We start from the raw sequence: 23,865 nt of genomic DNA on the forward strand, positions 1-23,865 counted from the left end.
ATTTCATATCATTGAGGTCATGTAGTATTTGTCCTTCAATGTCTGGGTTGCTTCACTCAACATAAGGTTCTCAAGATTCATCCATGTTATCACATGTGTTTGTAGTGTGTTTGTTCTTACAGCCGAGTAGTATTCCATTGTGTGTATATACCACATTTTATTGATCCACTCGTCTGTTGATGTCACCCATGCTATTTTGATGCACTCCCAACCTTTCTTCCATCTTCTGCCTTTTTCTCCTCCAACATATACTTAAATGAACAGAGAAATCCTTTTAAAACATAAGTTCATCTTGCCCTTCTGCCCAGAACCCTCAAAAGGCTTCTAACCTCTATGAACACTGCTCGTGCCCCTGGATGTACCTTGGCTGGCATATCCAGCCCCTGCTGTTATGATGACTGGCTGCTATTGATCAGAGAGTCTCCCTTTTCTAGATAATTGCCCTCAGCTGAGTTGGACCCACCTTGCCTGAATCAGGGAAAACTGAAAGCCAATGATTCTGGGTAAGATGATTGTTCTGGCCCCCTTACCTGAAGATGGGACTAATTTTGTGGTACAATTCTTTCAGAGTTCTGCCAGGGATGCATTGGAAGCTAATTGCCATTTGGGGCCACATCCTTGCTTAACTTTTTTATCCTGTTCTATTCAGCTTCCTTACTTCTTCTCCTGAGATTATTTCCTCAGTGAAATACTTGAACAAGAAATCCCCAACGCAGGATTTGTTTTAAGAGAACCCCATCTGCGACACCACCCACCTCAAAGGAAAAGCCAAAGTCTGTACAACGATCCATCTCTATCACTCTCTTACCTTATCTCCTTTGGATCTTCCTCTTGCTCACTCCATACTATTTCTTAAATATTCCTGGCACATTCCAATCCAAGGGCTTTTGTACTTTGAAACTTCTTTCCCTCTGAAATTTAGAAGGCTTACTTCTTTACCTCCTCCATTCTTTCCTCATAGGACCCTTTCTCACTGAGAACTTTTTGGCCAGCCTAGTTAAAATTGCAAACCACCAAGCAAGCATTTTCCTTCCTCTTCCTCTTCTCACTTTTGTTGCTCATCAATGGGTATGTGAGTATATATGTGTGTGTTGTTATTTAATAAGCATATTTGACCTAATAGTTTTAGTTTGCATTTATTTATCCTCTACTCCCCAATATGTTGCAGTTCCTTGAGTACAAGAAATTTAAGTTGTTTATTTTTATAATCTACCACAATAAATACTAGTGAGATTTTGTTTGATTCGGAAACATATGATATGATTAATTAACATTTAAGTTTAACCTTCTTCTGAGATGTATTTTATTTTATCCAAATGAAATATCCAAAAGTAAAAAAAGAATGACATGCTATATGATCATAAATCCTTCTTAAATGAGATCTTCTTAAATGAGCACAACCACCTTAAAAGAACTTAAATTTTAAAAGCGAGTATTAGTTCAAATTGAAAAGAAATGCTAAAATAGAATTGTGTTCTCCTATAATGCTTAGCTGAAAATCAAAGAGAACTATTTTTCATAGTCGCAGAGTTTAAGTGTTCAAATGGTTTTGGCTATGTAGTAGCTATGGTGTACCATAATAAAATGATACATACACAATACTTTCAATTTTACTGATGACACAGAAAGGACATTTGTGAGAAGAGAATTTTTGTTATTGTTGCAGTGAGTCTTGTACATTACAGCCTTTCTCTAAACTCATGCTACATCACAACAGAGTACATAAATAAATCTCTTTTCCATTTTTGTACTTAGTTTTGGTGTCTTGTATACCCAAACTAAGCACAAATAAAACCACAAAAAGCAGGATGGAGTGGGGAGGGCTGTTAAAGTCAGCTAGTCAGGAAATCCATTTGGGGTCAGTAAATTCATTGTTAATAATGCTAACCAACAGGAAGAAGGTGGAGATTGCAAAATATGGGCATGCATTTAGGAGTAAAATCGATAGATATATTTGATTGGTGTGGACTGCTTAGGGAGTTGTTTAAAGTAATCCTAATATGTAGTCTCAAGTTACCAATTTCTATCTCTTTATAAAATATTTTAAGAAGTAGGCTATATGAAAAAAATACTAGATAGACCAAACCTTGGCTGGACCATTTTGTGTGTATTTAAAAAGAAACAAAAATAAAACAAACAAAACAACTAACTATTGCAGAATTTAATCACCTTTTATCTAATTTTGCTATACGTGTTTCTCAAAGACTTTAGTCTTATCAAAAATGGTTTTGTGATTTCTCTATGCTTTTGGCAGGACTATTACACACAAAATAGTGTGGCTGTGATGGAATACATTTAGATTTAATTTATTTAGATAAAATAAATTTAGAATAAGTTTAGCAAATAGCTCGATGATGGTGACATATGGATTGGAAGGAAGTGAGAATTAATGCAGGAAGGTCATTTAAGGGTCAGAATCTGCAGTATGCATAATGCATGGTGATAGCAATAGAGTTGGAATGAAATAGATCAAGCAAGAGACCTTCATAAATTGAATATGAGGAAGAAATGAAGAGAAGAAAAAAATCAAGATGACTTAATCTTGAGTAAATAGGTATTCAAAGGAGATTAGAGGAGGAGCAATTTAAGATTAAGAGGGAAATCAAAGACATACAGTTTGGGGAATATTAATTTTGAAGATATTTTTGAGAAGTCCAATTAGGGATGTTATGTATTTGTGAGTATGGAGTATTGAGAAAGAGATCATAGCTAGAGATAAAACATTGTCATCTTGAGTAACAGCATTAAATTAATATAAGCTACTTAGGTTATTTAAACCTTTGTCCTTTGACATCTCTAATGCCTGTTTTCTAACATATTTAAATCTCCAAAAATAAATATTTAGCAATAGCAAATACAATTCCATGAAATAAACATATAGGGGATACAGAGCTAAATTCCATGAACTTGGTCATTAAGGAGCACAACAACTTTGAGGAGAGTTTTTTACATACAATAAAAGATAGTTTATGATAACTATACCATAATTATGACACAAATAAAATGCGGTAGAACTTCAGCAGACGCAGCATTCAATTTCATAAATATTAACCCAAATAGTGGTTGAGTAGGGGAAGTGAATAAAGAAAAGATAAATAACAAAGAGGGACAGAGGAGAAAAAAGGAAATAAATCTAGGAGCATAAAAAGTAGCTAAAATGCATTTTTCAGGGATAGGGAATGTTGGAGGTAATTCATAGTAGTACCGCAATGGTTGTCAGACTAGTGGAGGGCAATCAAACATAAGAAAAACTGTGATGGAGCAGGCTTGGAAAAAGACAAAGTAGCTCATGAGCTGGGGCAATGAAGTTTATTCCTAGCATAATTATATGTCCTGTGTGCAGGAACCATTTGTGATATCTGTGGGCCATTTAATAGAACTCATCAATTTTGCATGTGTCAAGTAACAGTACCAACCTGTGAGCCAAAGGAACATCTCACTGTCGTTAAATCGTTAATTTTAAATGTAGTACATTCTTACTACAAGGCTAATTTGAGAATCACTGTTTCAACGTAGAGTTAACTGTAGAAATAGAATGATGGGTCCAATAAACTTTTCTAATCCTTAGCTAATTTTGACATCATTCAGGTACTGATGCTCACCTAAGTAAAAACAAAGCTATTATATATAAATCGTACTTTGAATATTACTGCCAGGAAATGGCCAAAGGTGGGAATGTAGGAATCACCCTGATAAAGCAGTTCCTTGGTCCTGCCGCTCCTATTTTGTGAAAGTGATGTGCAGTGAAGCCCTTGCAATCAGAAGCACAGTGACTGTGGGAAACAGGAGCTCTATCTGTTATCTCTAAATTGTGATTGGGGTAATATATTCCTGAAGGGGAACTTAGCAGGGTATCACGGGCCCTACAACACTGCCCTTTAATTCACTAATGGAATTCTTCTGTTATTGACTTTTTCCCCCACCGTGCTAAGAAACAATGTATAGAAAATCAGTGGGTAAAAGTGCCTAGGACCTACCAAGTCTAATGCAGACCTGAACCTAGATATGCCTGCTTCCAACCTTTCTGTTAGGCTGTATAGTTAATATCTTTATTACTTATATTACTGTTAGTCAGAATTTGATTACTTGTAATTAAAAGCATTCCCAGCAAATATAACCAAATGGACACAGCTAAACCATTCAATGACAAAAATAATCAAAAATAAACTGTTGATTTTAGATGGGGTGCTCGGGCAAGGCCTCTCTGAGATGACATTTGAGCTGAAGCCTGGCTCACAAGATGAGGCCAGCCCTGTGAGAATGGGCAGAGTCTTCCCAGAAGGAAGAGAAATTGCAAATTCCCTGAGATAGAAATGAGTTTAGTAGGTTCAAGAACAAGATTTTGAATAGTGGAGTCAGAGTCACAAAAGATTCTCTAGAACTAGTGGGGCATGCAAGTGAGAGATTTGAAGATACCAGGTAGAGATTTTTTCTGATAGTCCAGGCCTTTGGAAAAGGTCAAAATGAGAATGTAGGAATAAAGAAATGGAGTGTACAGAGTATTTCCCAGGACAGAATTTGGCTTGCCAGGCTAAGCATAAGATGTTTAAAATGCTCCAATGATTAGATTGGATTTTTGTTTAGAGATAATATTTTATTCAAGATGTCTAGGGATTTTTTTTTTTTTTTGCCTGCAAACATGATAGTATGCTCAAGAACATTTTAAATGCTAAAAAGAGGAAGGGGAAGAGAAAAATTATAAAATAAATGTTTATGACACTTGGGAAGAAGAATATTTAAGTAAGAAGTTGTCTGGCAATTGCTAGAAGGAAAACAAAGACAAAAACATAGCTAAGTTGAGAACAAGACTTGCCTGCAGAGAGATGTGTGTGTGTGCAAGTGTGCATTTAATAAATGCAGACAAGTAATAAATATAGGATTATAGCATCATAAAACTAGGTTAAATGACAGGATCATAATAACAGCAGGGTAAATTTTTCTTTTGGGAAAAGACCTGGCAGGAGTAGAGGTGGATTAGTACTGTAAGTCAAGAAGTTATATACTAGCTGGAAAATCTCCATAAAGATTGATCTGTCTTTTTACTTACAAGAAAATAAAAAAAAGATAAAACTGTTGAAAGAAAAAAAGATTCCATGGACAAAGAATCCTTGAAAAAAGATGACTCAAGGGTTACAGAAAACTTTCAGTCATTAATGTCTGTGTAGACCAATGATGCCAATTTGAAAATGAATTTGCTAAACTGCTGCCAGTGATCACTGAAGAATTATAGAAAATGGGAAAGATTTTAGTGTCAGCCGGGGTTCATCGCAGGAGACAGAAATCTTTTAAGCAGGCAGAGATTTAATACAGTAAATTGGGTACTTGCAAAATCATTGGAAGGTCTGGAGAAGTGACCTGGTGCTTCCTGAATGACTTAAATACTAGAGAACTGAATGATAATGGGAACTCTTGCCTCTAAGACTGTTCTAAAACCAAGTTTCCAAAACTCACTATTGTAGTTGAAATATAGGAATCATAGAGCTGGAATAGTACACTTGTTACTGCTCTCATTGCTATTCCGTCATATTGGTCACTGGGCACTGGAACCTGTAGTCCTGCTTCAACTCCTCCTCTCACCAGGAAGCTGGAGAATGATGTGAAATCACTGCTTCAGAAGGGAACCTCACATCTATATAAGACCTTGCCTGACAACCAACAAATATCAGAGAATTATTACCCTCACTTCCACCTTGCAGATTTCTCATGAGTGTGTCTGTGTTGTAGGACATTATTGGAATCCAGAGCACTAACTGTAAAAGCAACTGGAGATTCTAGATTTAACTTTCCAGGCTCTTAAGTACAGGAAGGCAAGGTACAAGGTAGGTCAGATGGAGGTATAGTGAACCAACCCACAGTGTTTCACATGATGATAAGCAGGCAAAAGTTGTCATTTTTTAAAAGAAGGAGAAGAGGTTTTAAGGGACACCTAATGAACTTGACATTGAATCTCATATTGATTAGAAAAGATGCCCAGTGAGGCATTAAGAAAGGATGTAGTTATAAAGGGGAATAAAGGGGCTCATTAATAACAAATCATAACAAATTGTTTATGAAAGTGGAAAGTTAGAGAATTGCATGATTAGGGCACATCTAGATTTTAACAAGGTTTACATGCCAACCTTTGATGATATCATGGGATTGGCTTGAGATGGTAGTAAAGTTGTGTGGATTTGTGATTAGGTGAAAGATTAAAAACTGCTCATTAGTAGATAAATGTCCAATTATAGCACATGTTGTAGAAGTTTACACTTTTTCTTACTTTACATTATATACTGACTTGGGCAAGGACATTGATTTTTTAAAAATATATTAGAAGAGTAGATGTTTTATGGAAAAATCATGCAGGAAGTACAGAGTTCTCATAAGCTCCCCATACACTCCTTTTTCCCTATTCTGAACATTAACAATTGATAAAATAATATTATTATAACTTTATGATTATCTATAGTCCCTAGCTTACACTAGGGTTCACTATGTTTTACAACTCTATGATTTCATTTATTCTGGTAACATATATACAACATAAAATTTCTCATTTTAACCAATTTCATACATACAATTCAATGGTGTTAATTATATCCACAATGTTGTGCTACCACCATCACCATCCATTACCAAATTTTCTATCACCTCATACAGAAATTGTGTACCAATTACACATTAATTCCCCATTCCTCACCCCTACTTCTGTACCTGGTAACCTATATTCTAGCTTATAATTCTAAAACTGCATATTCTAATTGTTTCATATAAAGAGCTCATACAATATTTGTCTTTTATTATCTGGCTTATTTCACTCAATACAATATCTTCAAAGTTCATCCACATTGCAGCATGCATCAGAAAGTGGTAGCATGGGATTACTGGGTCATGGTCATGTGGTAATTCTATACTTAACTTTTTAAGGAACCACCAAATTATTTTCCACGGGAAGAGCACCATTTTACATTTTCACCAGCAGTGTACTTATGTTCTTATTTCTTCACATCCTCACCAACATTTGTTATTTTTTAATAAAAGTCATTCTAGTGAATGTGAAAAGGTATTTTGTTGTGGTTTTGATTTTCTTTTCCTAATGGCTACTGATGTTGAGCATCTTTTCATGTGCTTGTTGGCCATTTCTGTATCTTCTTTAGAGAAATGTCTATTCAAATCTTTGGACCATTTTTTTTTTTTACTGGATTGTCTGTCATTTTGTTGTTGAATGATAGGATTTCTGTATAGATTCTGAATATTAAAACCTTATCAGAAATGTGATTTTCAAATATTTTCTCCCATTGTGTAGGCTTTTTACTTTCTTGAAAATATCCTTTGAGGAACAAAAGTTTTTAAGTTTGATAAAGTCCCATTTATCTTTGTTTTTTCTTTCATTGCTCATGCTTTTGTTATAAAGTCTAAAAAACCATTGCCTAATATAAGATCCTGAAAATGTTTCCCTAGTTTTCTTCTAGGGGTTTTATAGTATTTGTTTTATATTTATGTCTGATCCATTTTCAGTTCATTTTTGCATATTGAATGAGGTAGGAATCTACTCCCATTCTCTTGCACATGGAGACCCATCAAGTAACATCATCAAGATGGAAAGAAAAGACATTCCCCCAAAAAAGTCTTCTCTTAGAAACAACTGAAAAAAAAGGACAAACCCCACTTTCTTGGAATTCTAGAGTACAATAGATACTGGAGAAGGACTCCACAAATGCTGAATTGAGGAAAAAACAACAACACTAAAAGCTAGGGAAGGTGAGTGTTTTGGAACACTGAACCCATCTGGCTCCCTAGGGCCGATACCCTAACATAGAAGTTACCAGAGGCAGAAAAGCCTCATGAATACAAGGGAAAACTCAACTGTTGTAAGTCATGATGGGCCCCAAGACTGAGAAGTATAAGGAAAATGTGGCACTGGGTGAGAGAGAGCAGTTGAAGAAATCATAGGAGTTTGGGCGGGGGGGAATCTGCACAAAAGCAGATAAGTCAGGAGTCCCAGAGAAGGAACTGAGAAAAGGAAGCCTTCTCCTGAAGGTGGAACAATTGCACATAAAAGAACCACATGTCTCAAGCAAGAAAAAGGTGCAGAAGACCTGAAGAGTTAAATACGGGCTGCTCTAAAGGTCAGTATAAACTAAACCAAGCATCAAAGGAGAGCCTTAATGCATAGCTAATCTACAATTAAACAGTAGGCAAGAGGGAGAAACTGAATTTCAGAGTCACTACACCAAAATAATCAGATTCCCAGACATCAGCAAAAAATTACAAACCATATTAAAAAACAGGAAGATATGGCTCAGTCAAGGGAACAAATTAAAAGTTCGGAGGAGACACAATTTTGGAACAACTAATCAAGGAATTTCAATCCTACAATTTCCTACATCAACTCAAAGAATTGAAAGAAAATATGAGTAGAAGTAATAAATATGGATATTGAGTAATATATTAAGAAGACAATGTGTAGGCAAAAAGAAGAATTAGAATGTTTAAAAAGAAACAAACAACAGAAATTATGTTTGGATCTTAAATATACTCTAGAGGCATACAACAGCAGAATTGAATAAGCAGGAGAAAGAATCAGAGAGCTAGAAGAAAGTAAAAGCTAACTCATACAGTCAGAAGAACAGATAGAGAAAAGAAAAAAAAAAACTGAGCAGTGTCTAAGACACCTGTGCTATAGCATGAAGTGTACCATATGCATCATGGGAGTTCTAGGAGGAGAAAAGGGAAAAGGGGCAGAAAAAATATTGAAGAAATAATGGCCTCAAATTTCTCAACTCTTAAAGACATAAGTGTACATATCCAAGAAGCGTAACATACTCCAAATAGGTTAAAACCTAACACACCACTCCAAAACACATACTAATGAGAATGTCAAATGCTAAAAGTAAAGAGAGAATTTTGAAAGCAGCAACAGAACAATTCATCACAAACACGTCATCCTTATTAAGATTAAATACCAATTTCTCATCAGAAATCATGGAGGCACGTAGGCAGTGGTATGATGTATTTAAGATACTGTGAAAGAAAAACTCCCAGCAAAAATTTTTTACCTGGCAAAACTGTCTTTCAAAAATTTGGAGAATTTAAGACATTCAAAGATAAAAAATTAAAAAAAACCTGAGAATTCATCACCAAAAGACCTAACGTACAAGAGTTGCTAAAGAGAGTTCTTCAGGTTGAAAGGAAAAGACAGGAGAGAATGGCTTGGAGCAGTTTGAAGAAATGAAGATCTTCAGTACAGGTAATTAAATGGTTAAATGCAAAACCCAGTAGTACTGTATTCTCAATATATAACTCTACTCTTTAATTCCTAGGAGAGATAGAATATAATTAAATAAGAAATAATAATATTTCCTGATGATGGACTGCAAAATATAAAGAGGTAATATGCTACTCAACCACATAAAGAGGGAGAAATGGAGGGTTTTGGGAACAGAGAATGTGTATGCTATTGAAGTTAAGTTGGTATCTTTTCAAACTAGTAAGTTATAGACTTAGGATGTACAGTAAAACCCCAGGATAATCACAAAGAAATTATTTTAAAAATATACAGTAACAGACATGAGAAAGGGATCATCAGATACATAACAAAAGGTCAATTATACACAAAAGTGAGCTGAAATAAAGGAAAAGAGAGGTAAAAGTAGACACTGCTTGGCAGAATGGATAAAAAAGCAAGATCCAACTATATGTTGTTTACAGAGACTCATCTTAGACCCAAAGACACAAATAGGTTGAAAGTATGGATAAAGATAATCCATGCAAACAGTAACCAAAAGAGAGCTATACTAATATTGGACAAAATAGACTTTAAATCAGAAATGATTACAAGAGATAAAGAAAAACACTATATATCAATAAAAAGGTCAATCCAATAAGAAATAGCAATATACATATTTATGTATTTGACCACCATGCCCCAAAATACATGAAGCAAACAGGCAAACACTGGTGAAACGAAAAGAGAAATAAATATCTCTACAGTAATAGGTGGAGATTTCAATACACAACTCTCATAAATAGAACATTTAGACACTCAAAAAGGAAACAGAGAACTTATATAAAATAATAAATGAATTACATCTAGCAAACATATACAGTACACTGCATCTCCAAAGCAGCAGGATACACATTTTTCTCAAGTTCATATAGATCATTCTCCAGGAGAGGCCACATGTTAGGACACAAAGAATTCTCAATAAATTATAAAAGTTTAAAATTTTGCAAAGCATCTTCTCTGATCACAATGAAAGGAAACTGGAAATCAATAATAAGAAGAGAAGTGGAAAATCCACAAATACATGGAAATTAAATAATACAATCAATGGGTCAAAGAAAAAATCATGTAAGATATCAGTAAATATCTTGAGACAATGAAAATGTGAACACAGCATATCAAATCTTATGGGACTCAGCAAAGTCAGTATTCACTTGGAAATTTAAAGCCCCAAATGCTTATATTTAAAAGGAAGGAAGAGCTCAAATCAAATACCTAATCACACACCTAGAAGAACTAGAAGAACATCAAACTAAACCCAATGCAAGCATAGGAAAAGAATTAACAAAAATTAGAAGTAGAAATTTATTGGCATAGAGAATAAAAAGTGAAAGGGAGAATGAACAAAACCAAAAAAATGGTTCTTTGAAAAGATCAATAAAATTGACAAACCTTTAGCTAGACGGACAAAAAACATAAATAAATCAGAAATGAAGGGGGGGGGGCGATGTATCTACTGACCGTCTGAAATAAAAAAGATCATAACAACTCTATGCAAACAAATTAGACAACCTAGATAAATGGACAAATTCTTAGAAACAAACAACATACACTGATTCTAGAGAAGAAATAGAATATCTCAATAGACCAATTACAAGTAAAGAGATTTAATCAGTCATCCAAAACCTCCCAACAAAGAAAAGCCCAGGACCAGATGGCATCACATGGGAATTTTACAAAACATTACAAGAAGAATTAACACCAAATCCTGCTCAAACTCTTCCAGAAAACTGGAGAGGAGGGAACACTTCCTAACACATTCTATGAAGACAACATTAACCAAGTACCAAAGACATATAAAGATAATACAGGAAAAGAAAATTACAGACCAATATCCCTGAGAAATATAGATACAAAAATCCTCAACAAAGTATTAGCAAACTGAATCCAACAGCATATTAAAACAATTACACACCATTATCAAGTGGGATTTATTCTAGACATGCAAGCAAGTTTGGTTCAACATAAGAAAATCAATTAATATAATAAACCACATTAACAGAATGAAAGGGGGGGGGCGGGACATGTGATCATCCAAGTGATGCAGTAAAGACATTTGACAAAATCCATTACCTTGTCTTGGTAAAAGCCCTTGGAAAACTAGGAATAGAACAAATTTCCTCAACATAGTAAAAGGAATATATGAAAAACCCACTGCTAACGTCATACTCAATGGAGAAAGACTGAAAGTGTTCCCTCTAAGAGCCAAATAAGACAAGGATGCCCATTGTCACCACTGTTTTTCAATATTATAATGGAAATTCTAGCCAGAGAACATAGGCACAAAAGAGGAATAGACTGTGGGAGAGTGTAGGCTATGGTGTGGACCATTGACCATTAGGTGCAGCGGTGCTCAGAGATGTATTCACCAAGTGCAATGAATGTCTCATGATGATGGAGGAGGTTGTTGTTATGAGGGGAGGGGTGGGGGGAAGGGTATATGGGGACCTCATATTTTTTGAATGTAACATTAAAAACATAAATAAAGACAAAAAAATAAAAAAGAAGGCATCCAAATAAAAGAAGAAGTAAAACTTTTCATTATTTGCAGACTACATGATTCTGTATATAGAAAGTCCAGAAAAATCTGAAGAAAGCTAATAGAGGTAAAAACTTTTTCAGCCAAGTGATGGGGTACATGATCAGCATTCAAAAGTCAACAGTGTTTCTGGACACTAGTAATGAGCAATCTGAGGAGGAATTTAAGAAAAAAAAATCCATTTACAATTGCACCTAAAAGAATTAAATATCTAGGAATAAATTTAACCAAGGATGTAAAGCACTTATACATGGAAAACTACAAAACATTACTAAAAGAAATCAACAAAGAGCTAAATAAATGGAAAGATATTCCATGTCATGGATTAGAAGACTAAATATTGTCAAGATGTCAATTCTTCCCAAATGACTTACAGATTCAACACAATCCCAATCAAAATTCCAACAACTTTCTTTGCAGAAATGGAAAAGGCAATCATCAAATTTATTCAGAAGGGCAAAGGACCCCACATAACCAAAACCATTTTTCAAAAGAAGAATTGAGTTGGAAGACTCACACTTCCTGATTTAAAAACTTATTACAAAGTTACTGTGGTCAAAACAGCATGGAGGGAAGTGAACTTGGCCCAATGGATAGGGTATCCACCTACCACATGGGAGGTCTGCGGTTCAAACCCTGGGCCTCCTTGACTCGTGTGGAGCTGGCCCACATGCAGTGCTGATGCACACAAGGGGTGTCCTGCCACGCAGGGTTCCCCTATGTAGGGGAGCCCCACGCACAAGGAGTGCACCCCATAAGGAGAGCCGCCCAGCGTGAAAGAAAGTGCAGCCTGCCCAAGAATGGTGCTGCACACATGGAGAGCTGATACAATGAAATGACACAACAAAAAGAAACACAGATTCCTGGTGCCGCTGATAAGGAAAGAAGCAGTCACAGAAGAACACACAGGGAATGGACACAGAGAGCAGACAACTGGGGTGGGGGGCGGGAAGGAGAGAGAAATAAAAAATAAATCTTTAAACAAACAAACAGAAAAACATGGAATGAGCACAAGGACAGATACATAGGCCAAAGTAATCAAATTGAGATATCAGAAATAGATCCTCATGTACTAGGTTACTCATCTTGGGTCAATTAATTATGACAAGTGTGCCAAGTCCACTCATATGGTAAGTCTCTTCAACAATTAGTGCTGGGAGAACTGGGTAACCATAGGCAAAAAAATGAAAAGGGACACTACTTCATACCATATACAAAAATTAACTCAAAATGGATAAAAGACCTAAATATAAGAATCAAGACTAAAACTCCTAGAAGAAAATGTAGGGAAGAATCTTTAGGGCCTGTGTTAGGCAATGGTTTCTTAGACTTGACATCAAAAGGACAAGCAACAAAAGAAAAAGTGGGTAAGTGGAGCTTCATCAAATGAAAAACCTTTGCACATCAAAGGATTTCATCAAGAAAGTGAAAAGACAATGAAAAGACAATCTACTCAATAAGAAAACATATTTTGAAAACACATTTGATAAATATTTAATATCCAGAATTTTTTTTATTTCTACCACTCAACAGAAAGAGAATCTGATAAAAAAGGTCAAAACATTTGAATAGAAATTTCTCCAAAGATATACAAATAACCAAAAAGCACATGAAAAGATGTCAGCATCATTAGCCATTAGGGAAATGTAAATCAAAACCACAATGTGATACCATTTCAATGAGATATCACAATGATGTATCTACTAGAAGGACTGCTTTAAAATTTAAAGAAACCAACCAAACAAAAAAACAGCTAGTGTTGGAGAAGATGTGGAGAAATAGGAATACTTATTCATTGCTAGTAGTAATGTAAAATGGTGCAACTCCTGTGGAAAAGAGTTTGGTGGTTCCTTAGAAAATTAAATATAGAATTACCATATGACCCGGCAATCCCATTCTAGGTATATATTCAAAAGAATTAAAAGCAAGGATATAAACAGGTAATTGCACACCAAGGTTCATAGCAGCATTATTCCCTATTGCCAGAGATGGGAACATTCCAAATGTCTCTCAACAGATGAATTTATAAGCAAAATGTAGTATATACATTTATATACAATGAAATATTATGCAACTTTGAAAAGAAATAGGGTTCTGATACATGCAAAAACATGGATGAACCTTGAAGACTTCATGTTGAGTGAAAATAACTCATACATAAAAGGGAAAATATTGCATGGTATCAGTGATAAATACTTAGCATAAGCATATTCATAGAGTCAGAAACTAGAATATAGTTACTAGGCTGGGGAGGGCTAGGGAAGGAGGAGGTAAAACTCAACTGGTAGGAAGCGGGCTTGGCTCAACAGTTAGAGTGCCCGCCTACCACATGGGAAGTCCATGGTTCAAAACCCAGGGCCTCCTTGACCTGTGTGGAGCTTCCCCACACACAGTGCTGATGCGTGCAAGGAATGCCATGACACGCAGGGGTGTCACCCGCATAGGGGACTCCCACATGCAAGGAGTGCGCCCCGTAAGGAGAGCTGCCCAGTGCGAAAGGAAGTTCAGCCTGCCCAGGAGTGGCACTGCACACACGGAGATCTGATGCAGCAAGATGACGCAACAAAAAGAGACACAGATTCCCGGTGCCGCTGACAAGAATAGAAGCTGACACGGAAGAACACACAGCAAGTGGACACAGAGAACAGACAATTGACTGGGGAGGGGGCGGGGGTGGGGGGAGGAAGAGGAGAGAAATAAATTAAAAATCTTAAAAAAAACTATATAATTGGTAAAGAATTTTTGTTGGGGGTGATGGAAAATTTGTGGTAATGGATGATGGTAAAAGTTGCACAACTTTGTGAATATAATAAACACCATTAAGTTATAAATCTGGATATGGCTAAAGGGGCAGGGGGAATTATAGGTTTTATATGTTATTAAAATAAAAATTTTAAGATTGTTCCCTCTCTAATTCATGTAACTCATATTTGTAACTACAGCCTAATGAGATAAAAGAATAAAATAGCTATTGTTACAAAAGTATAGCAGTAAACCATGGATGTGATGGCTTATTTCTGAGCTGAATTTAATTCCATTGGTCAGTATGACTTTCCTTGTGTTGGTATCATGCTGTTTTGATTGCTGTAACTTTATAATAAGGTAAAAAATTGAGAAGTATGAATCCCCAACTGTTTTTCTTTTTCAAATGTTTTTGGCTATTCTAGGCCCCTCAGTCTTCCATTGAAATTTGCTGATTGGCTTTTTCATTTCTGCAAAGAAGGCTTTTGGAAGTTTGATTAGGATTGCATTGAATTTGTAAATCACTTTGGGTTGGATTGATACTTTAACAATACTTAGTCCTCTAATTCATGAACACAGAGTGTCCTTCCATTTATTTAGTTTTTCTTTAATTTCTTTCAGCAATGTTTTATAATTTCCATGTGTAGTCCTTTACATTTTATTTTAAAGGTATTATTTTTCTTTATTTCCTTTTTAGATTGCTCATTACTAGTATATAGAAATACAGCTGATTTTTGCTTGCTGATCTTATACTCCACCACTTTGCTGAATTCTTTTATTAGTTCTAGTAGCTTTGCATTAGATAGCAACATTAATTTTTAAAAACGGCAATAGTTATCATTTATTGATACAGGTCAATGACTGATGCCAGAAAGTAAATGACTTGCCCCTACCCACACATCTAGTAAGTAGCAGAGTTGAGATTCATTTCTGAAATTGCTTCAAGGAAGAGGTGACAGAAGGAAGGAAAATGTCACAACATTTCTAGGAGAAACTGGCCAGTGAACTTCAATTTCTGAATCTGCCAAGAAATCTTACAGGGTGGCATTTTCTAAGTTATTCCACATGTGATGGGGTTGCCTCTTGTCTTGCAGTATCTAGTCATTATCTCAGTATGTTTGACTCACATTGACAGCTGGCATATAAAACAGATGCCTCCTAATTAAATTATGAGAAATGTAACAGACAAGCTGAACAAATATGGACAAATTCTTGTATGCAACTTTCTGAAAAGAGCCTGATTAGAGAATGTTGTCTGCTGAGGATAGAATCAGCCCAAGAAATGTCTCTCATCAGAATGCTAACTAACTACAGTTTCTGAGAATCATAATAGGGCCATAGCCATCTGGCCGGCTGACTGGATCCTTGGAGTTAACAGGGAGGACACTTTCTTATTTGGTTAGCAGTATCAACATTTACCTCTCTGACTCTTTTTATGCTTCTATGACTCTTTTAGTTTCCTGAATTTCTCAAAGCAAATTACATGAAATGGTTCTGTTTAACCAATGGGAATTTATTTGCTCATGGGTTTGAGGCCAGGAAATTGTCCAAATCAAAGCATTACCAAGGCAGTGCTTTCTTCCTGAAGTCTGGCTGCTGGCAATCCTTGGCACTTCTGTCACATGGTAAGGCACAGGGTGGCATTTCCTTGCCTCACCCTTTTCTTCTGGGTTTTGTTGATTTCAGCTTCTTGCTTCCATGGCTTTCCCTTTCTGTGTCTGAATTGCATTCTCTTATAAAAGACTCCAGTAATAGGATTAAGACCCATCCTGATTGAAATGGGACACACCTTAACTGCAGTAACCTTATCAAAAGGTCCTATTTACAATGGGTTTATACCCACAGGAATGGTTTAGGTTTAAGAACATGATTTTCTGGGGTACATAGAGCTCCAAACCACACAACAACTGACTGAAGTTCTTTCTTTAGATAGTATAATAATTTCAGCTAAGTCATTTTGGCTCAAAAGTCAGTCTTTCTCTTTAAGGTAACTATTGTGATCTATTTTTCTGTGGATACAACTGCTTAAATTCTGAGAACAAGATTAATTTCCATATTTCCAAATTCACTGTTGTCCTTGTGCAGTCCCTGTAAGATGCAATCTATTTGGCTGTTTCCTTTACTTGCCCTGCCATTGGTAGATAAAAAAGAACAAAAACAATAGAAGTACTGGTGCTGAAATATATAGTTTAATAGCAGCACACATTTTTTAAAAAGATAGTATTTTTAATTAACATAGTTTCAGTGTGAGTCAATAAAAAAAGTATAAAAAAATATGTTGGTAAAAGAAACCAATGAAGACTTAAATGTGTTAATTGTGTCAGACAGGACTTACTGAATGAATAAGTAAATGAATGAATGAAGGAATCAATAGTCCTATCCAAATATTCACTGACACTCCATGCTGAGGGTCCACATTTTCAGAGGATATTGATAGACTGGAGTATATCAGAAGAAATTGACCAGATGATGATAGCACTTGAAACTGCACTCTAACGAATGGTGATAGGACGCTGGTTTAGCTCAAGGAAGAAGAGACTTGGGGGAAAATAATAAAAGCGAGGAGTTATTAATGCTTACTCTGGTCTTTGTCCTTAATGGATTTCAAACATTATAAGTGTCTATAATATTTAAAAGGGGTACTTCATTCTGAATTGTTCTGGAAGGCAGGGCTGGTGGCAGTGAATGGAAACCACTCTAATTATAATGATGACATTTCTAACACAAGAACGTTCAACAACAGAATAAATGGCCTTGATGTTAGTGAATTTCACGTTATTGGAGGTTCTCAAGGAAAGACTGGTCAAATTTTTGGTGGAGATATTTTGAAGGGAAAAAAAGTATTAAATGGAGGCATAAGCCAGATGAACTCTTAAGACTTTGTTCAACCTTAACCTGTGAGTCTGCCAATATCTTTTAGTTCGGTCCTCCCCTACTTTCCCCTTTAGTTCAGTGGTGAGCCCTCGGTGGCCAAATGTCAATTTCCAATTCAATGGATCAATTGTAGAGGTCCCTGGTTGCTGCATTCCTTCCTGGCGACTAAGGCAAAAACCAGTAGAACCTAAATTGCAGGATGAGAAGCAAATAATTTACAAATGGGTAATTAAGTAGAATAATGAGAAGAGTCTCTCTCATTTCCTCATTTGATCCGCAGACTCAGGCATTCTGGGTATGGGAGAAATAGTCCCATATATATTGGTTGCTTTTCCAAAGCATGGTAAATTATTATGCTCAGATAATTTGGAAGCTTCAAACGTTCATAGATTCATTAATATCTTTGTATTTAAGGTCAATTATTTATGCTTCTGAAACCCCCTCTGATTGCATTACTTATTTTAAGCTTTTTTGTTAATGAGTGTACTTTGATCATCAACCCATCTGTGCTTTCATACAAATTAAAAACTGTTTCCTGTGAATGGGGAAGAAATGGATGCCCACTTAAAATAACCAAAGAATAGTGTAGTTTTATAACTACAGAAAATCTATATATCACATGTTTATAGATGAGCAATTCAAGCCCATAGAGATTAAATGACTGGACTGTGGTTCCATGGGGGGTGGGAAAGTTAAGCACTTTTCTTTCTTCTTTTTGTCCTCCCATTCATTATGCAATTATATATTATATTCATAATAGATACTCTTTTTTCTTTTCTTAGCAAGTGTATGTTTATTTATACTGTTTAATTTTATATCCTTATTTACAGCCTGATTTGCATGTGACCTGATAGAAAGTATCTGATTAGGATTCCAAAATAGTATTTTCTTTACCAAGGTCCTTTTTTTTTTTTTAGGAAGTCAAGGGCTCTAAGGATTCCTTTATTTTAATTCTGATCACTCCTGGTTCTCTGCAGTGCTGCGTACGATGCTGTTCTTGACAGAAATGTGGCCATTAAGAAGCTCAGTAGACCCTTCCAGAATCAAACGCATGCCAAGAGAGCTTACCGGGAGCTGGTCCTCATGAAGTGTGTGAACCATAAAAACGTGAGTTTTGTTGTTATTTTTGAGCCACTGGCAGTGGGAGATTGTGAGACTGGCGGAAGAAACTAAGTGGGCCAACTTCAAAAGGAAAGGCTTCCTTTACTTCACAATTTCTGCCTCTTAAGATTGCTTATCCTGTCCATATGCTACATTTGATTTCATTGTCCTTGTGGTAGCTTTCTGCTTCAAAATCATTTAAAAACCATATGGTGTGGAGGGGGTCAATTTGATAGATATTTCCTTGTTATGAAATGTCTATCATATTTCAAGATATTTGGTTTTCTTGCTCTGGATTAACCAGAGAGCTTCATGCTTAAAAAATTAAAAGAACTATAGAACAGTATGCTATCCTTTTTAATTAATAACAAGTGAATATTTCTACTCATCACGTACATCCTTTTGTTAGGCTATAATTTGGCAGTGGCCTCTAACTGTTCAATGTATACACTGTACTTCAGCATCCTGCTATTGGTAGGTTTGGGCAAATGTGCAAGTTTATATTTGCAAAGCATCACAAAGCAAGGTGGTCGAGAGCATGTTCTCATTGGAATCATTGGGGCATACTGTTACAGGACTGTGCTTCAGAGTATAAGCTTCTTCACCCATTGCCAAAAGCCTCTAGAATTCATTCTGTTTCCACTTCTTCACAGTAAGGACAAAGAAAAATGCTTCATTACTTTAGGTCATTATCATGACTCCTACAAAGTTCTTTTTAAGTATGAAAATCACACATATTATAAAATCACACATATAAAATATCAGTGTATTTTTACAATCAAGGGATCTTGTCATAAGGCTAACCATTCTTCAGTGACACTAACAAAAAGTAAATATAGCAAATGTGTTTAGTTGACAGGTATTTGAAATACACCAATATATATATTCATCAGTTGTAACAAACGTACCACACTAATGAAGGATGTTGTTAATGTGGGAAAGTGTGGGAGAGTTAGGGAGTAGGGCGTGTGGGAATCCCCTACATTTTTTATGTAACATTTATGTAATCTAAGTGTCTTTAAAAATTTTTTAATGGAAAAATAAAAAATAAAATAAAATGGAAAAAAAAAGTAATATAAATGTGGGGTTTCAGGCCTGATGATTGTGTTTCTCTTTTCTTCTATCACTCTACTCCAACAATTTTAAAAATTCAGTCATTTAACAGATACTTGTTGAGTGCCCCCAATGTGCCAAGTGCCAATCTAGATGTCCTAGATTCTGAGGATATAGCAGTGAATAGAACAGTGATAAATCCCTGCCCATGTGGAGCTTATATTCTATTGGTGGAGAAAGGCAATCAACAAAATAAATAAGTAAATGGCATAGAATGCCAGAGGGTTATAAAAGCTACTAAGAAAGCAAAGAAAGGAAGGAAAAAGAATGCTAGTCAGTGCAGGATGCACGAGGTTACAATTTAAAATCAGTTGAATAGGGAAGGTCTCACCAAGAAGGAGAAATTTCATGAAGTATGTCCCTATCTGTAATATAGTCATGCAAGGATTATGAGATTTCTATAAAGTCATCTAGACGTAATGGAAAGGATGATTCTTAAGAAGAGTCATTGCACAGAAGCAATGCCTTCTTTTAGTATGTTAAATACAGGCAAGAATGATATATTTTTATGACAGCAGAGAGGATAAGAAGTATCATGAGATGTGGAAAATGGATAAATGCAAGCAATGAAGAGATTGTGTGGAAAGGGATGACAGTTTGTGCTTTTATGTATTTATTTTTCCTAAATCCTCCTTCCCCATATTGTGGAGACATTTCCACTTAGTTCACTCATTTGAAGATCTCACACTCCCTATTCTTGTCTGAAAAGTAGGAGGCTCAAGTTTATCAAAGGATCCAAAATTGAAATGGTAATTTCAAAATAGCAACCAATTATCACCCACTTTCATTATACATTTTAATTAATTAATTAATTTTCTTATATTAATAAATCTAAGGAAAGAAGTCTCTCAGACTTGTTAGCAGAAAGAATGTTCACTTATAATTGAAAGTAAATTAATAACTTGTGATGCACATTGTTATGGATAAAACTATATTGATTCTGATTTAAATGATCATTTGTTGGTGCCAACCACTGTGCTAGTGATAGGAACATCTATATCTACATTTAGAAAAGAGCTAACAGAAAACATGGAACCATAAAAATAACTTGCTTTGTTGTGGGGAATGAGTGGGATTATGGTTAATTTTGTCTGTTTCTTGGAATGCCTTTAATAATCCCAAAGAAAAAAGAGATTACAAAGTTGACTTTAGGAAAAATTAAGTGGAGACTAGTGAAATATGGAGCAAACGTGAACAGATATGACTTTTGAGAACATAGTAGGTAATTTTATTTAAATGTGATATTTCAGTCCTTTGCTTTTTAAGCAATGGATTAAAGAGTTTATTATTAATATAATATGCAAAAACACTTCAATCATAAAAATTAATTACACATTAGAAATAAAGGTGAAAGCAAAGTAAAACAGTGAAGTTACCCCGAAGATATGTTTAATAGAGAAGAAAATCCATTGAGAAAATGAATGCTCAATTCTAGGAGTGATAACTGGTATGAGTGGGGCCATGACAAACACTGAATCATATCCGTGTGTTTTAAGATGCTGGCATAAAAGAACTGAGTCAGATTCTTGCCTGGAAGCTGTTGAACTAAAAGGTAAATACTTGTGATGATCTGTATCTACAGACAAGGTTTTTAATTGGTCATAATTAGAATTTATAAAGGGGTGGAAGAAAGAGTAGAGGAGAAAATCCTCAAAGAGAAATAAAAAAAAGGTAAAGGTTATAAAGCAAAGGCATAGGAAAAAGGAAATTAAGAGCATACAGTAGGAGGATAGATCTTGGGAAATTACCTTATAAAAGAATAAATCTTAATTTATTATAAATTGACATGCTCTTTTCTGGATTTGACTGCCTATATTATTTATTCACCAGTTAATATGAGTTAACAATTTTCCATCTTTGCATAGTCCATGATGATTTTGACCAAATAGCAAAATGAAGTAAATTGCTTTTCCAGAGTAATAAAGTACTACAATAACAGGCTCATGATAGATGTTCCAGTGAGAGCTGCACTACATACACACCTTTTATCAATTCACTTTATAACTAAGTACACAGAATAACTAGGCACTAGGATCACAAGTTTTAAAGACATTTTGAAACACTTTCAGTTTTGTATCTATATTCTATGCTGCCAGTTTGATTTAGAAGAGATCTTTTTTTAGGCTATAATCACTGCCATATGTACGTATGCTAGAAACTATTTGGATGGTTGTGAAATTTTTTCTGAACAATTTCTCAATAAATGAAAGCTACTTGACACATGAAACAGTCCCTAGAATTGAATCTGTTTATCAGGTGGTTAAAATCATTATGTTTTGTTTACATTGCTATGAATGTTTCTGTGCCACTTATGAAGTTTCCTAAAACTCGTTGATTTATACTTTATAAATGTTTAAACTTTGACCTTGTATTTTGATGGTTTCTGTGAAATGGTTACATCTATCTTTTGAAGGGAAGATGGTTGTCTATGATTGTATTTAACTTCTCTCTGGCACATTAGTACAGAATATTTTTCAGAAAGAGCATTTGGAGTTATGTAAGCAATCTTCTTGAAAATCTGACGGGGCAATCTTTTTTAAATATACTTATGCTGTGAGGTAAACTTCTTGACTACTTAATATACAAAGAAAATAAATTAGGAAACAAAAAGTTTAAGAATCTGAATTTAGACAATTATTATTATACATTTTTCACTAGATTCATCATTGTTATCCAAGATATATTTCCCCCCACAAATATCATTGGAGCTTTAAATTAAATAACATTTGTGTATCAGATATAAGTAAAAGAAACTAAAGTAATAGCACACACAAAAAGTCTTGAATTAGTCTTGGTAAATCCTTTTGGGTTTTCCACTGCTGCCTCATTTCTTTCATATTTTTTTTTTCATTTTTTGTTTAGTTACCTTATAGCCCTATATTTTACCAAGAAGAATCACACTTTAAAGCAGTATAAAAATTATTGCTTCCCTGACTATTCCTTCTGCCTAAGAATTTGAATTTTTAAACTGCTTCGACCTGATTTATCCTTTCTGAATATATTTCCTAAGTTTTGTGAGACAGTTTTAGAAATATTTTTCCACCATTTCTTTTCTATTTACACATTCCTAGTGTTTGACTTTGACGTATTTAAAATATTTTTCTAAATCATTGTCTTTTTTTCTTTCTCTCCTTTCTGTCACTTGTCCACTCTCTATCTTTCAGATTATTAGTTTATTAAATGTCTTCACACCCCAGAAAACGCTGGAGGAGTTCCAAGATGTGTAAGTAATACAATTCAAGAAGAAAGAGCAAGCATAGAACTCGACAGCTCAAGGGAAGTTGTCAAAAAGCAAACAGGTGGAGCGTCTTGAAGAGAGCAAAGGAGATAAGAACTGGGATCAAATAAAAGAGACCCTGCGTTTTCTCTGTGGTGTTCCTTCCCTGAAGGACTCTTTTGCCTCTTTCTGGCATGATGGCTCTCTGTGCTGTTGGTCCATGTTCTTGGTTCAATCAGGAAAGACATGATTATTTTTATTTTTATTATTATTATTAGATTCCATGAGCTTTCTAGAATGAGTCACTTTGAGAAATATTAAGAGGGACATGATAAAGCTAATCTTTCTTTATTTCTATTTTTTGTGGTATCTTTGATTTTGTGCCTAGAAGTCTAGTGACAATAAACAGAAGAGAGTAAATGATTCTTAAGCACATCATCCTTTTTAACACAGATATTGCATTTAATGGAGGAATTATAAATTTTTCTTCTTATTTCTATTCATAATGTTCAGGAAAGTGTTAAAGGAATACAGGGAAAAGTGAGAGCAAAATGGTGGTAGACAATATATATGGGCAATAACCACACACTAATAAATGCTGTGTCTACCTAGCAACCCTTTGGTAGTGTTACTGTTAATTAACACACAAATAATGCTTGAAAGTTTTTCACATTCCTGATTCAGTTAAAGGTAGAGCTATGAAGTTAAGAAAACTAACTTATTTAGGAAAACATTCTCACTTGATTGGAGTAGTTCACAGTTCTTATGATCTGGAACTAACACTGTTTATGGATTTATTTTCTAGTTATTTAGTAATGGAACTGATGGATGCCAACTTATGTCAGGTGATTCAGATGGAATTAGACCATGAGCGAATGTCTTACCTACTCTACCAAATGCTGTGTGGCATCAAGCACCTTCACTCTGCTGGAATTATTCACAGGGTAAGAATACCTACTCCAGAATTATGGTTGTGCTGCTTTTGGAGAAGAGAAAGAACAACTATAGATTATT

General features: G+C 35.1%; 1 protein-coding gene across 12 annotated transcripts in view; it reads left to right on the forward strand.

Moving 5' to 3' along the window:
• Window positions 1-23,865, forward strand: part of MAPK10 (mitogen-activated protein kinase 10) — a 366,398-nt gene that overhangs the window by 262,056 nt on the left and 80,477 nt on the right. For all 12 annotated transcript variants that reach the window (XM_004472694.3, XM_058296116.1, XM_023582861.2 and 9 more), the window contains exons 5-7: window positions 18,398-18,527; window positions 22,799-22,857; window positions 23,657-23,795. In XM_004472694.3, the coding sequence (XP_004472751.1) occupies window positions 18,398-18,527; window positions 22,799-22,857; window positions 23,657-23,795 (328 nt within the window). The remainder of the gene's footprint in view (window positions 1-18,397; window positions 18,528-22,798; window positions 22,858-23,656; window positions 23,796-23,865) is intronic.

The sequence above is a fragment of the Dasypus novemcinctus genome, chromosome 1 (genome assembly GCF_030445035.2).
Source record: "Dasypus novemcinctus isolate mDasNov1 chromosome 1, mDasNov1.1.hap2, whole genome shotgun sequence".
Lineage (NCBI taxonomy): Eukaryota > Metazoa > Chordata > Mammalia > Cingulata > Dasypodidae > Dasypus > Dasypus novemcinctus.